The sequence below is a fragment of the Engystomops pustulosus genome, chromosome 5 (genome assembly GCF_040894005.1).
Source record: "Engystomops pustulosus chromosome 5, aEngPut4.maternal, whole genome shotgun sequence".
Taxonomy (NCBI): Eukaryota; Metazoa; Chordata; class Amphibia; order Anura; family Leptodactylidae; genus Engystomops; species Engystomops pustulosus.
In genome coordinates, this window is record NC_092415.1 from 15,055,870 (window position 1) to 15,070,161 (window position 14,292).

General features: G+C 41.5%; 1 protein-coding gene across 1 annotated transcript; it reads left to right on the plus strand.

Annotated features, from left to right (window-relative positions):
• Nucleotides 1–297: 297 nt before the first annotated feature.
• LOC140132427 (uncharacterized) lies at nucleotides 298–1,762 on the plus strand. Its single transcript, XM_072151201.1, has 2 exons — nucleotides 298–362; nucleotides 464–1,762. Exons 1-2 carry the CDS (start codon nucleotides 324–326, stop codon nucleotides 1,760–1,762), a joined length of 1,338 nt encoding a protein of 445 aa, XP_072007302.1. The 5' UTR covers nucleotides 298–323.
• The last annotated feature ends 12,530 nt before the right edge of the window (nucleotides 1,763–14,292 follow it).

A 14,292-nucleotide genomic window follows, 5' to 3' on the forward strand; every position in this document is an offset into this window, starting at 1 on the left:
TTTGAAATATCAAGCGGGCTCTCACGTTGATCTGAGGTCTATACTTCTGTCGCCATCAGCCGTGCACGCTACGTGGAACAGGTACATTACCTTAAGAATTGAGTATGCTTTCTTTCAGTAAAACTAATGGAGAAACATTGTCTTTTTAGAATATAGAGCTGGTGCCTGGATTTCTAGCTGAGCCTTCACGTTTATATACGCTATTAAGGTCAGCCATTGTGAGCACATATATATCTATATGATATTGCGGCTATGTAATTGCACATTCTAACGTTTGTTATGTTTATGCATAGATTACAATTGGCAGCTCCGAGTCCTCAGCAATGGACATCATTGTATCAGACCCCCCGCCTATAACTCCTGTGAGTGGTTTCGGGGTGTCTAGTATGTTTGGGATTTCTTAATTCCACATTACATGTAGCCTGTCTACAAAATCTGGTTTTGTTCTCCTTCTTTTTGGTAGGAATCTAAAGAGAAGGAGAAAACAAAAGAGCTAGAGAAAAAGAAGGCACAATCACGCAGATGCAATATGTGTTTCAATAAGCTCTTAAGTAACTACAAGAAACCTGTATGCAAAGAATGTTTAGACAGTCTACTCAAAGAAGAGAAATACTCCTTTATGGAAGAGATGAGATCATTCATTAAGGGAGAAGTCCAGACATCTGTGGCGGCTTCTGTGGCTTCCATTATTCCCCAGATAGTACCACCTAAAAGGCCCAGGGTGATGGAGTCCTATTCTGAGTCTGAAGCTGAATCAGAGGAAGCTAGTACATCTTTTTCCTTAGATATGGATGTTTCTCAATCTATAGCGGCTACCAAAATGGAGTCGAAATACCTATTCGCATCAGAAAATCTTGATGCATTGCTTAAAGCGGTCAGAGATACGTTAAAAATTGAAGACATTGAGGAGGCAAAATCTGTACAGGATGAACTATTTGGCATACTTAAAGCGAAAAAGAAAAGAGTGTTTCCAATAAACAATACACTTAAGGAATTGATATTGGAGGAATGGAGAGAGCCTGAAAATAGAATTTCTGTCTCTAAAGATTTCAAAAATCGTCTGATATTTGATGAAGAGGAAGTAAAGAACTGGAATGCTACACCCAAAGTAGATGTCCAGGTGACTAAAATCACAAAGAAGACTGATCTTCCATTTGAAGACGCCATTCAGCTTAGAGACCCGATGGATAGAAAAGCTGATAGTTTATTGAAAAAAGCATGGGAAGCCGCCATGCTTAATTTAAAGGTGAATATAGCTACGACTTCTGTTTCCCGTACTCTCTTTTTCTGGCTATCTGAATTAGAGAACCACATAAAAACTGGCACCTCAAGAGAAATGCTGCTGGATACTATTCCTATGTTAAAGTCTGCTACAGCCTTTATTGCGGATGCCTCGGCAGAGGGAGTAAGGTTCAGCGCAAAAGAAAGTGCCTTGTCAAATTCAGTAAGACGTGCCATTTGGTTAAGACAGTGGAGTGGTGATTGCAGATCAAAAGCCAAACTATGTAGTCTTCCCTTCCAGGGTGAATATGTATTTGGGGCAGAATTAGACGCCATTCTGGAGAGAGCGGCGGATCGTAAAAAAGGGTTTCCTGAAACAAGAACAGGTCAAAGGAAACAATCCTTTCGTGACCCAAAGGAGAAGAAGTTTCCATACAGAGGTAAAGGCAAACAAGGTAGATGGAGTTATTCCAAAGGTGGAAGAGGAAGAGGATTCCTACTCAGCTCCAGTAACTCATCATCTAACTTTAGAAAGCAATGACGCCAGAGTGGGAGGAAGACTGCTCCATTTCCGTCACCATTGGACCCAAATAACCTCAAACCCATGGGTCTTAGGGATTCTACTAGACGGGTACAAGTTAGAACTGACTTCTCTTCCTCCCAACAACTTCATAGTAACAAAACAGCCGTCGCAATCACTAACCTCCAGCTTATGGCAGGAGGTCCTGAAGCTAAAGACCATGGATGTGATATCTCCAGTACCCAAACAATCACAAGGGAAAGGTCATTATTCTCCTTTATTCCTCATAACAAAGCCAAATGGAACATTCCGTCTAATCTTCAATCTCAAAAATCTGAACAAGCATATTCTTTACAGGAGATTCAAGATGGAAACTATATGCTCAGCCACCCCATTAATTCCGCCAAATGCGTTCTTATGTACCATCGACCTAAAAGACGCATACTACCATGTGCCGATCTATCCACCATCTCAGAAATTCCTCAGATTTGCAGTAGTCACTCCGGAGGGAAACACAGCTTGTTTTCAGTACAAAGCTCTCCCGTTCGGGATCTCGTCCGCCCCAAGGACCTTTTCAAAAATCATGATAGAAGTAGTGGCATTTTTGAGATCCAAGAAAGTGGTGGTGATTCCATACCTGGACGACCTACTGATAATTGGTCAGACAGAACGGGAACTTATACAGCACAGGAATCTGACGATTACTACCCTGCAACAACTAGGCTGGTGCATAAACTGGGAGAAATCAAAACTGACACCCAGCAAAAACACAATATTCCTAGGCACACTTCTAAACACATCCTTACAGATGTCATTTCTTCCTCCCGAAAAAAGGGACAGACTCATTCAGAAGATACACCACTTCCAACAACAAGACTGTTGCACAATAAGAGAAGCCATGAGAATGTTGGGGCAGATGACGGCTTGCATACAATCTGTTCAATGGAGTCAAAGTCATACTCGAAGATTCCAGTGCTGGATTTTAGAGGTTTGGGACAAGAACTCCCACCATCTAGACCAGAGTATCCAACTACCTCCAAGAGTCAAAATGTTCCTGAATTGGTGGACAGACATGTCACATTTAATGAAAGGAATACCTTGGCATCCATGGCCAATCAAAGTAATCCAAACAGATGCCAGTCGGTCAGGTTGGGGTGCAAATCTAGGAGACAAACTTCTTCAGGGTCGGTGGACTGTCTCCATTCAAAATCGGTCCTCAAATTACCGAGAACTAAGAGCGGTATGGGAGACCTTGAAAAACAGTGCCTCAGAACTCAAAGGACATCATGTGAAAGTCTACTCAGACAATATAACAACAGTGGCTTACTTGAAGCACCAAGGGGGCACAAGGAGCAAAGATCTCCTGGAGTTATCGGAAAAGATTTTTTGCTGGGCAGAAAAATATATCCTCTCGTTGAAAGCGATCCATCTAAGAGGAGAAAACAACAAGGTGGCGGATTTCTTAAGCCGGAATCACCTAGATCAAAACGAGTGGTGTCTGAACGACAATGTATTCCAAGAGATAACCAAGGTTTGGGGTCATCCGACGATAGATTTATTTGCTACCAAGACCAATTCCAGAGTAGGAAATTTCTACTCGCTGGACAGCACCGGGTCAGGCCTTCAGATGGACGCATTCAATCAGGTTTGGGACGCTCCTCTTATGTATGCTTTTCCTCCTATTCCACTGATTTCCAGAGTCATACAAAAGATTCGGGCGGACAAGGCCACTGTAATCCTAATAGTGCCATACTGGCCGAAAAAGAACTGGTTCCCAGCCCTAAAAGAAATGGCTCTAGCAGAACCGATAATTCTGCCTGTCAGAGAAGATCTCCTGTCCCAAGGTCCCATCTATCACCCAAACCCACGGTCTCTCAGTCTCTCGGCCTGGATCCTGAAAGGTCATTACTAAAGTCCAGAGGTCTTTCAGACAAGGTAATAACCACCATGAAAGCAAGTCGTAAACCAGTCACCTTTGCTATTTATAATAAAATATGGAAAAAGTTTATGTCATTTTGTGGTTCAAGTCAACCTAACCAAACATCTCCGAATATTTCTCAGATCCTAGACTTCCTGCAGTCCGGATTTGACAAAGGGTTGAAGACCAGTACCCTCAAAGTCCAGATTTCAGCTCTAAGCGCTTTCTTTGATCATCCCTTGGCCGATAACAGATGGATCAGCAGGTTTGTAAAAGCCACATCCAGACTGAGACCAAATTATATACAGAAAATCCCATCATGGGACCTTTCTTTAGTTCTGAATTACCTTACTGGGCCACCATTCGAGCCTATGGAAGATGCTAACATAAAGGACTTGACCCAAAAATTGACCTTCCTAATAGCTATAACATCCGCTAGAAGGTTAGGGGAGATTCAGGCATTGTCGATTAGAGAGCCATACTTGAGAATCTCTGAGGATAGAGTTACTTTAAGGCTTGATAAAACCTTTGTTCCTAAAGTTTCTTCAGAGTTTCATCGAAATCAAGAAATTTTCCTTCCATCGTTTTTTCAGGATCCAAAATCTCCAAAAGAAGCTACTTGGCATTCCTTGGATGTCAGAAGAATCTTGCTGCATTATATAAAAAACACGGAATCATGGCGCCAAGATTCCAATATTCTCCTTCAGTTCGGCAACAAGAACAAAGGGAAGAAAGCATCTAAAGCCTCTATAGCCAGATGGATTCAGCTGATCATCAAAGGAGCATATGAATCCCAGAATCTGACTATTCCTGAGCGAGTCAGAGCCCATTCAACCAGAGCTATGGCTACCACATGGGCAGAAAAGAGGGGCGCTTCCATCGAGGAAATATGCAGGGCTGCCACCTGGTCGAACCAATTGACCTTTGCCAAACATTACAGACTGAATATCCAGAATACCAAAGAATTAGCCTTTGGTAGAAAAGTCTTGCAAACTGTAGTCCCTCCCTAAGGAATTATTTGATAAATCTCCAGGTGGGCCGTCATGGGGGACGATATGGAAAATGGGAATTATTCTCACCGTTAATTCGGTTTCCATTAGTCCACCATGACGGCCCATGTATTTTTTCCCACCCCTAGAAATATATGTATATATATATTGTTATGCTATAATGATATATTACTGTATATAGTGTATGTGAAATTAACATGCAATAAAGGGGTTGCATCCACTGCCGGTGTTATTATTTGGAAGACACTGGTATGTGAGTGCAAGGGGGGGGAATTTAACCTCTCTGCTTCCTGTCCCTACAGAGGTCAAGGGGTCAACCTCCAGGTGGGCCGTCATGGTGGACTAATGGAAACCGAATTAACGGTGAGAATAATTCCCATTTTCTCATATATGTATTCCCTTACCTAGTCTTTCATGCATCTTCTGTAAGCACATGTGAAGGTATAGGCCCAAGCCTAGTGTGGGAGTAGTTCATTCTCCATTTTAGATTTCCATGTGGTTTGTATAATTGTATTATATCACTTGCAATGTTAGTGCCCTCCCTTCTATATTACGCAATATTACTGTAATATTACATCATCTGCACCTGGTCAAGCTGTGGGAGTGGATCTTCTGAATCACCTGACCTCCAGGGCCAGTCAAGGCTTTGATTGCTCTGGAAGGAGGAGTCCCAGGAGCAGCCCTCTGGATAGAGGGTCTGTAACCCTGTAGTTTTGGGGAGACACACTTCGGTGTGTGCCGTGTGCAGACACACTCCAGTGTGTGGTCAAGTAAGTCTGTGAGGAGAAAGAGCCATAGGCCATATCCTTTGCAAGCCTGTTCATCACCCGCTTACCCAAGTTAGCAGGGATTACTACGTGCATCCTCTTTAACCGTCTGTGGGACAATACATAATATATATACAGAGCCCATAGCAAGCTGTCTTGGAAGTTTGAGGGTCATCCCGCCAGCAGCGCCAAAGTTTGTTCGTATTTAAGCACGTACCCTGTCTAATAGGAAGTAAAGTCATTGGGAGCAGGTATTCTACTCAGCTCAAGCAAGCATAGTTATTGCTAGTCCAAGCCTCTGTGAAAAGACTCCGCTCATCTGCTTCAGAAGACCACTTACCATCAGCTACACCATCCAAAACGACTGTGATCTGGATTTCTCGTGTCCTGCCAATAAAGAGCAACGGTTACCCCCTTCATTGCTACAGGTACCTACGTGGGGGCGGGTAATCGGGACACACAAGGAGTGTGAGTGCCACCTGGGATTGGGGCCCATATATTCCCTCGGATATAGACTACCACTGTGTGACACCTTAAAGGCCCAGCACCCCAAATACAATCCCGGGTCACCACACACGGTTCTGTAGGTCCAGATAAGACCCTTACATATAGTGCGCTGTCTGTACAGAGACTTCATGTAGAAATACCATTACAGCCATGAGCAGCACAGACCACAGTGCCCCAGTCTACACTCTAGTGCGCCACCTAGTGGAAGAAACGTGCACTGCACAATTCATTTCTTTTCTTTTTTAGCTGAATTTTTAGCTGAACAAAGTAAAATTTTCTTATTATTACATGTTCCCTGGACCCTATAGTAGATAAATATGGCACAGTCACTATATATATGTATATGTATTTCTTTTAATCAGCATGTTTATTAGTGGTCACTTAGGGTCTGTCTTCATACTGCTGTGCTCTTAGCTCTCTGCAGTCAACTGCTCCTTAGACCCTACTCTGAGTAACTGCTGCGGTATTGGAGCAAAAGTCTGCTGTGTGGGGCTGTAGAGCAGTTTAATGCATAGAGATAAGAGCACAGCAGTGTGAGGAAATGCTCCCAATACACTTAGAGAAGTTACAATCCAGGGGAAAAAAATGTTTTTCACAATCCAGCTGATAACAACATCAACAACACAAGTGCAGCATTAAACTAAGTAGTAAGTACTTAATGACACAAAACGTTATTGAAAAATTTGTTAAAAAATGGGTCTAAACCCACACCTGAAATGTAAAAATGGTTAACAGACCTAAAAATCCCCCAAAAATGGATGTGTCTATCAGATTTTAACGCACCCTAAATCCACATACACAAAAATGCTACTTCATGGCAAACAATCTGCGTTCTTACCCGAAATCCAAACAGATGGGTGATGGGGAAGCACTAATCTGCACCTAGCTTGTCTCCATGACTCTCGCCCTTACAGGGGCATTCCCCAGTCCCTTGATCAAAGTGCCCCCTCTATTACACATTTCGTCTACAACTAGACTCCTCAGAGGGATATGGTGAAGGAGAAGTTCTAAAAATATATAAGGGGTATATCTTGGGCATTGGGAAAGCACTATTCTGCCCCTAGCTTGTCTCCATGACTCCCGCCCTTACAAGGGCATTCCCCAGTCCCTTGATCAAAGTGCCCATCAGCACCTCTCTTACCCGTTTCGTCTACAACTAAACTTCTCAGAGGGATATGGTGAAGAAGAAGCTCTAAAAATATAGGGGCTCATTTACTAAGGGTCCGCAGGATTTCCCGACGATTTCCGTTTTGCACCGCATTTAACAGGGGATTGTGTCACACGCGATCGGATTTTGGCACCGGCTTGCACGCGACACAAATCGGGGGGACAACCCGACGGACAACCCGTCGGATGTGGACAACGTGCAGGATTTAACATTTAGAATTGTGTTGCAAGACACGCACTTACCAGCACCGGAAAGAAGAAGGTGAACTCGCGCCAGACTACATCTTTGTCGGAGTGTCCGAATCGGGGTTCGCGACAGGACCGGGTAAGTAAATTTGCCCCACAATGTGTTTTCTTGCCTTTGTTTACTATAAGTGTCGCATTCATTGGACACTAATAGGACCCGATAAAACTTTCCCACACATGACCTACCTCCACATAGGGTTAGACCTGGTCAGGCAGGTCTCTAATACACACTTACAGTGGTGACCGTGTGTATGGCGTGGAGTGTAGAGTCTGGATACTGTGTCGCACTCTGCTACACTTTGGAGTATAAGAGAGGTCCTCGGGTGCCGCCTCCCTCCCACGTCATCACTGCCAGCTTGGAGCCGTGTTCCAATCGGCCTACAGCAGACGACTGAAAGTTTATGGGCAGCACTGTGGCTCAGTGGTTAGCATTAAAGCCTTGCAGTGCTGGGGTCCTGGGTTCAAATCCCGTCCAGGGTCAATATCTGCAAAGAGTTTGTATGTTCTCTCGTGTTTTTGTGGGTTTCCACTGGGTGCTCCGGTTTCCTCCCACACTCCAAAACATACTGGTAGGGTGATTAGATTGTGAGCCCCATTGGGGACAGGGACTGATTTGGCAAGTTCTGTGCACGCTGCGTAATCTGTAGGTGCTATACAAGAATAAAGAATTATTATTTTTTTAAGCAAAGAGAGCACTTCTGTGCTATACCATATTTACGTAGCGGGATGCAAAACAGCAGCCATATGGATGCTCAAATCCCGATATAATCTCCAGAGTGATTAACTCACTGCATGGAGACAGGTCAATGCAGGTTCAACCCCCGGTAAGGTCTACAAGATGACAAATCCACTATGGAGACCCGGGTCGGGAAGTAAGAGTTCTGCTTACGGAGACTGCTACCATGTAGGTGTGTGGAGTCTTATAGCCATGGATGCTCCACTGGGGGAAGACCCGGGGCAGTGATTAACCCCATAGTATATCCACAGAGGTAAAGGTTTTACTTCCCATTATTACCCCTACAGTACAAGATTACTGATGGAAGATAATCAGAATATAAGAAGGGGTGTATCTGTCATTACACCCATAAGATATAGTGCGGTTAAGCATTTAAGACAAAGTAATGATTACACATCTCTCCAGGACAATACCTAATACTGGCTGCAGAGAGCACAGTGCACAGCAGTGTGAGGACACACCCCCAGTGCACTTGAAGAAGCTACAATCCTGGAATATATATCCATATTTCACAGTCCTGCTGCTACTAACCACATACACATAGGTCTGATTACACATCTCTCCAGCTGTCTAGGCTTCCGCATGGTAAGATGATCCTTTTATGCCTCGCAGACTGGTTTCATTTAGGGATTTCCCCAGTTTCTCACGTTGCGTCTATGTACGGGGAGATGTCTGGCTTGCACAGATATGGCAGATAGATGGACACATTGTGACGGAATACCAGCTGCGGCCTGATTAGCGTGAAATCCATCTCCTTTAGTCGGGGGCACGGTCCAGTATCTCCAAACAAAACCAACGGGACAATTATTTCTACATCTAAACAGCTTATCCACCATGGAGAAAAGTGGTAGCCAAGGACGACTGATCCGTAGCCCTGGCGCCAAAGCACGAGGACGCAGAAGGAATTTCATTAATTCATACTTTGCCTGAGTCTGGACAAGGCTCTTATACGTTGGAACCTTACAGGACCTCATATGGCGGCATTATGGATCCCGGCTGGGGGCGTCTTTTAGGGCTTGTGCTCGGAGAGGTATGCTAAGCTCTTCCTATGAGGGGGGCACCGCTTTCCCCCATGTAAATCTGATTTAACGGGATTAGAATAATGCAAGTGTTTACCGCGCTGGACGGCTTTAATGAATTTATTCTCCTTTATTTCTCTTTTTGAGGTGAATGTTTCCAGTAGCAGAACATGTGAGCAGCGCACAGTTATTTCTTTTCTCTAAAGGGACTTAACAAAATCACCTTGTCACAAGCTTCCTGCATGAGGGACATTGACATCATTGTAAATCCTTAGCGGAATAATAATGTGAAATATGGAGGCTGCTAATACTGATCAGCGCGGCCCTCATTATACCGAGAGGATTATAATCAGCTTATAATACAAAAATAATACGAGATATAGATGTGCCTTCTATTCAGAATATGGAGAACAATGGAGGGAACAGGAAAAAATATGGATTAGCTGTTTGTTTTCTTTCTTGCAATATTTTGCTAAGTAATACTGCCCCCTATGTACAGTAATATAACTGCTATAATACTGCCCCCCATGTACAAGAATATAACTACTATAATACTGCCCCCTATGTACAAGAATATAACTATTATAATACTGCCCCCTACGTACAAGAATATAACTACTATAATACTGCCCCCCTATGTACAAGAATATAACTACTATAATACTGTCCCCTATGTACAAGAATATAACTACTATAATACTGCCCCCTATGTACAGGAATATAAGTACTATAATACTGCCCCCCATGTACAAGAATATAACTACTATAATACTGCCCCCTATGTACAAGAATATAACTACTATAATACTGCCCCCTATGTACAAGAATATAACTACTATAATACTGCCCCCTATGTACAAGAATATAACTACTATAATACTGCCCCCTATGTACAAGAATATAACTACTATAATACTGCCCCCTATGTACAGGAATATAACTACTATAATACTGCCCCCTATGTACAGGAATATAACTACTATAATACTGCCCCCTATGTACAGGAATATAACTACTATAATACTGCCCCCTATGTACAAGAATATAACTACTATAATACTGCCTCCTATGTACAAGAATATAACTACTATAATACTGCCCCCTATGTACAGGAATATAACTACTATAATACTGCCTCTATGTACAGGAATATAACTACTATAATACTGCCCCATATGTACAAGAATATAACTACTATAATACTGCCCCCCTATGTACAGGAATATAACGACTATAATACTGCCCCCTATGTACAAGAATATAACTACTATAATACTGTCCTCTATGTACAAGAATATAACTACTATAATACTGCCCCCTATGTACAAGAATATAACTACTATAATACTGCCCCCTATGTACAAGAATATAACTACTATAATACTGCCCCCCTACGTACAGGAATATATCTACTATAATACTGCCCCCTATGTACAAGAATATAACTACTATAATACTGCCCCCTATGTACAAGAATATAACTACTATAATACTGCCCCCTATGTACAGGAATATAACTACTATAATACTGCCCCCTATGTACAGGAATATAACTACTATAATACTGCCCCCTATGTACAAGAATATAACTACTATAATACTGCCTCCTATGTACAAGAATATAACTACTATAATACTGCCCCCTATGTACAGGAATATAACTACTATAATACTGCCTCTATGTACAGGAATATAACTACTATAATACTGCCCCATATGTACAAGAATATAACTACTATAATACTGCCCCCCTATGTACAGGAATATAACGACTATAATACTGCCCCCTATGTACAAGAATATAACTACTATAATACTGTCCTCTATGTACAAGAATATAACTACTATAATACTGCCCCCTATGTACAAGAATATAACTACTATAATACTGCCCCCTATGTACAAGAATATAACTACTATATTACTGCCCCCCTACGTACAGGAATATATCTACTATAATACTGCCCCCTATGTACAAGAATATAACTACAATAATACTGCCACCTATGTACAGGAATATAACTACTATAATACTGCTCCCTTTGTACAAGAATATAACTACTATAATACCGCCCCCTATGTACAGGAATATAACTACTATAATACTGCCCCCTATGTACAAGAATATAACTACTATAATACTGCTCCCTTTGTACAAGAATATAACTACTATAATACTGCCACCTATGTACAGGAATATAACTACTATAATACTGCTCCCTTTGTACAAGAATATAACTACTATAATACTGCCACCTATGTACAGGAATATAACTACTATAATACTGCTCCCTTTGTACAAGAATATAACTACTATAATACTGCCCCCTATGTACAGGAATATAACTACTATAATACTGCTCCCTTTGTACAAGAATATAACTACTATAATACTGCCACCTATGTACAGGAATATAACTACTATAATACTGCTCCCTTTGTACAAGAATATAACTACTATAATACTGCCCCCTATGTACAGGAATATAACTACTATAATACTGCCACCTATGTACAAGGATATAACAACTATAATACTGCCCCCTATGTACTGGAATAAAACTACTATAATGCTGCCACCTATGTACAGGAATATAACTACTATAATACTGCTCCCTTTGTACAAGAATATAACTACTATAATACTGCCACCTATGTACAGGAATATAACTACTATAATACTGCTCCCTTTGTACAAGAATATAACTACTATAATACTGCCCCCTATGTACAGGAATATAACTACTATAATACTGCCACCTATGTACAAGGATATAACAACTATAATACTGCCCCCTATGTACTGGAATAAAACTACTATAATGCTGCCACCTATGTACAAGAATATAACTACTATAATACTGCCCCCTATGTACAAGAATATAACTACTATAATACTGCCCCACTATGTACAAGAATATAACTACTATAACACTACCCCCTATGTACAAGAATATAACTACTATAATACTGCTCCCTTTGTACAAGAATATAACTACTATAATACTGCCACCTATGTAAAGGAATATAACTACTATAATACTGCTCCCTTTGTACAATAATATAACTACTATAATACTGCCCCTATGTACAAGGATATAACAACTATAATACTGCCCCCTATGTACTGGAATAAAACTACTATAATACTGCCACCTATGTACAAGAATATAACTACTATAATACTGCCCCCTATGTACAAGAATATAACTACTATAATACTGCCCCACTATGTACAAGAATATAACTACTATAACACTACCCCCTATGTACAAGAATATAACTACTATAATACTGCCCCCTATGTACAAGAATATAACTACTATAATACTGCTCCCTTTGTACAAGAATATAACTACTATAATACTGCCACCTATGTAAAGGAATATAACTACTATAATACTGCTCCCTTTGTACAATAATATAACTACTATAATACTGCCCCTATGTACAAGGATATAACAACTATAATACTGCCCCCTATGTACTGGAATAAAACTACTATAATACTGCCACCTATGTACAAGAATATAACTACTATAATACTGCCCCCTATGTACAAGAATATAACTACTATAATACTGCCCCACTATGTACAAGAATATAACTACTATAACACTACCCCCTATGTACAAGAATATAACTACTATAATACTGCCCCCTGTGTACAAGAATATAACTACTATAATACTGCCCCCTATGAACAAGAATATAACTACTATAATACTGCCACCTATGTACAAGAATATAACTACTATAATACTGCCACCTATGTACAGGAATATAACTACTATAATACTGCTCCCTTTGTACAAGAATATAACTACTATAATACTACCCCCTATGTACAAGACTATAACTACTATAATACTGCCCCCTATGTACAAGAATATAACTACTATAATACTGCCACCTATGTACAAGAATATAACTACTATAATACTGCCACCTATGTACAAGAATATAACTACTATAATACTGCCACCTATGTACAGGAATATAACTACTATAATACTGCTCCCTTTGTACAAGAATATAACTACTATAATACTACCCCTATGTACAAGAATATAACTACTATAATACTGCCACCTATGTACAAGAATATAACTACTATAATACTGCCACCTATGTACAGGAATATAACTACTATAATACTGCTCCCTTTGTACAAGAATATAACTACTATAATACTGCCCCCTATGTACAGGAATATAACTACTATAATACTGCCCCCTATGTACAGTAATATAACTGCTATAATACTGCCCCCCATGTACAAGAATATAACTACTATAATACTGCCCCCTATGTACAGTAATATAACTGCTATAATACTGCCCCACATGTACAAGAATATAACTACTATAATACTGCCCCCTATGTACAAGAATGTAACTACTATAATACTGCCTCCTATGTACAAGAATATAACTACTATAATACTGCCCCCTATGTACAGGAATATAACTGCTTTCCTGGTCGTCCTACGGCAGCACTGAATGGGTTAAGTCTCACATCCTCCTATTGGACAGAAGATAACAATTGATTAGCAATAGAGATTGGCAGGCTGACTCCCTATAAAATACCCCTGAGCCAATGAACACACGTGTTTTTTTCTTCTGTGGAAGTGGATAACAAGAAGTTTGGTTGAGCGTTGGCTCCCTGTCCCACGGTTTGGGTGCTCCATTCCCTTGGGACCGCTGCCCGATGGCAGCTTGCTGCATAACCCGAGTGTGTTACAGGGTCACTGCACAGCACAGGATATCTGGCTTGCTGTATGCTGATATCAGCTGTTATCACCTCAGGCAAGTATCCCTGTGTTCCCCGCTGTATTCTGTTTCCCCTGCCTTACCACGCCTGCCAGGGGTGGAGTTGGGCTTGCCGGGTGCCATGGCGCTTGTTGCATTGCCTCGGCGTCCCGGTGAGGCGGTCTGCGCGTGCGCGGAGATGCGACAGAAATTCTGTCGCGCCACTTTTCTGGCGCATGCGCACGATCTGTCGCACGGGCGCTGCGGCCATTGCGCATGCGCAGGTAGGAGGTCCGGTCTCGCGAGACTTCCCATTTAAACAGATATGGCGCGGTGCGTGGGTAGCGCTCGCCAGGCAGCAGAGCCTACCCACGGGAATCGTAAGTGCTCACCTCCGGTGCCCTGCTGGTTCTGTTTTATGACAGTGTGA

Coding starts and splice junctions, on each gene's coding strand:
- LOC140132427 (XM_072151201.1), top strand. CDS start 324: ATGGACATCATTGTATCAGACCCCCCGCCTATAACTCCT. Junction 363..463: donor ACCCCCCGCCTATAACTCCT/GTGAGTGGTTTC, acceptor TCTTTTTGGTAG/GAATCTAAAGAGAAGGAGAA.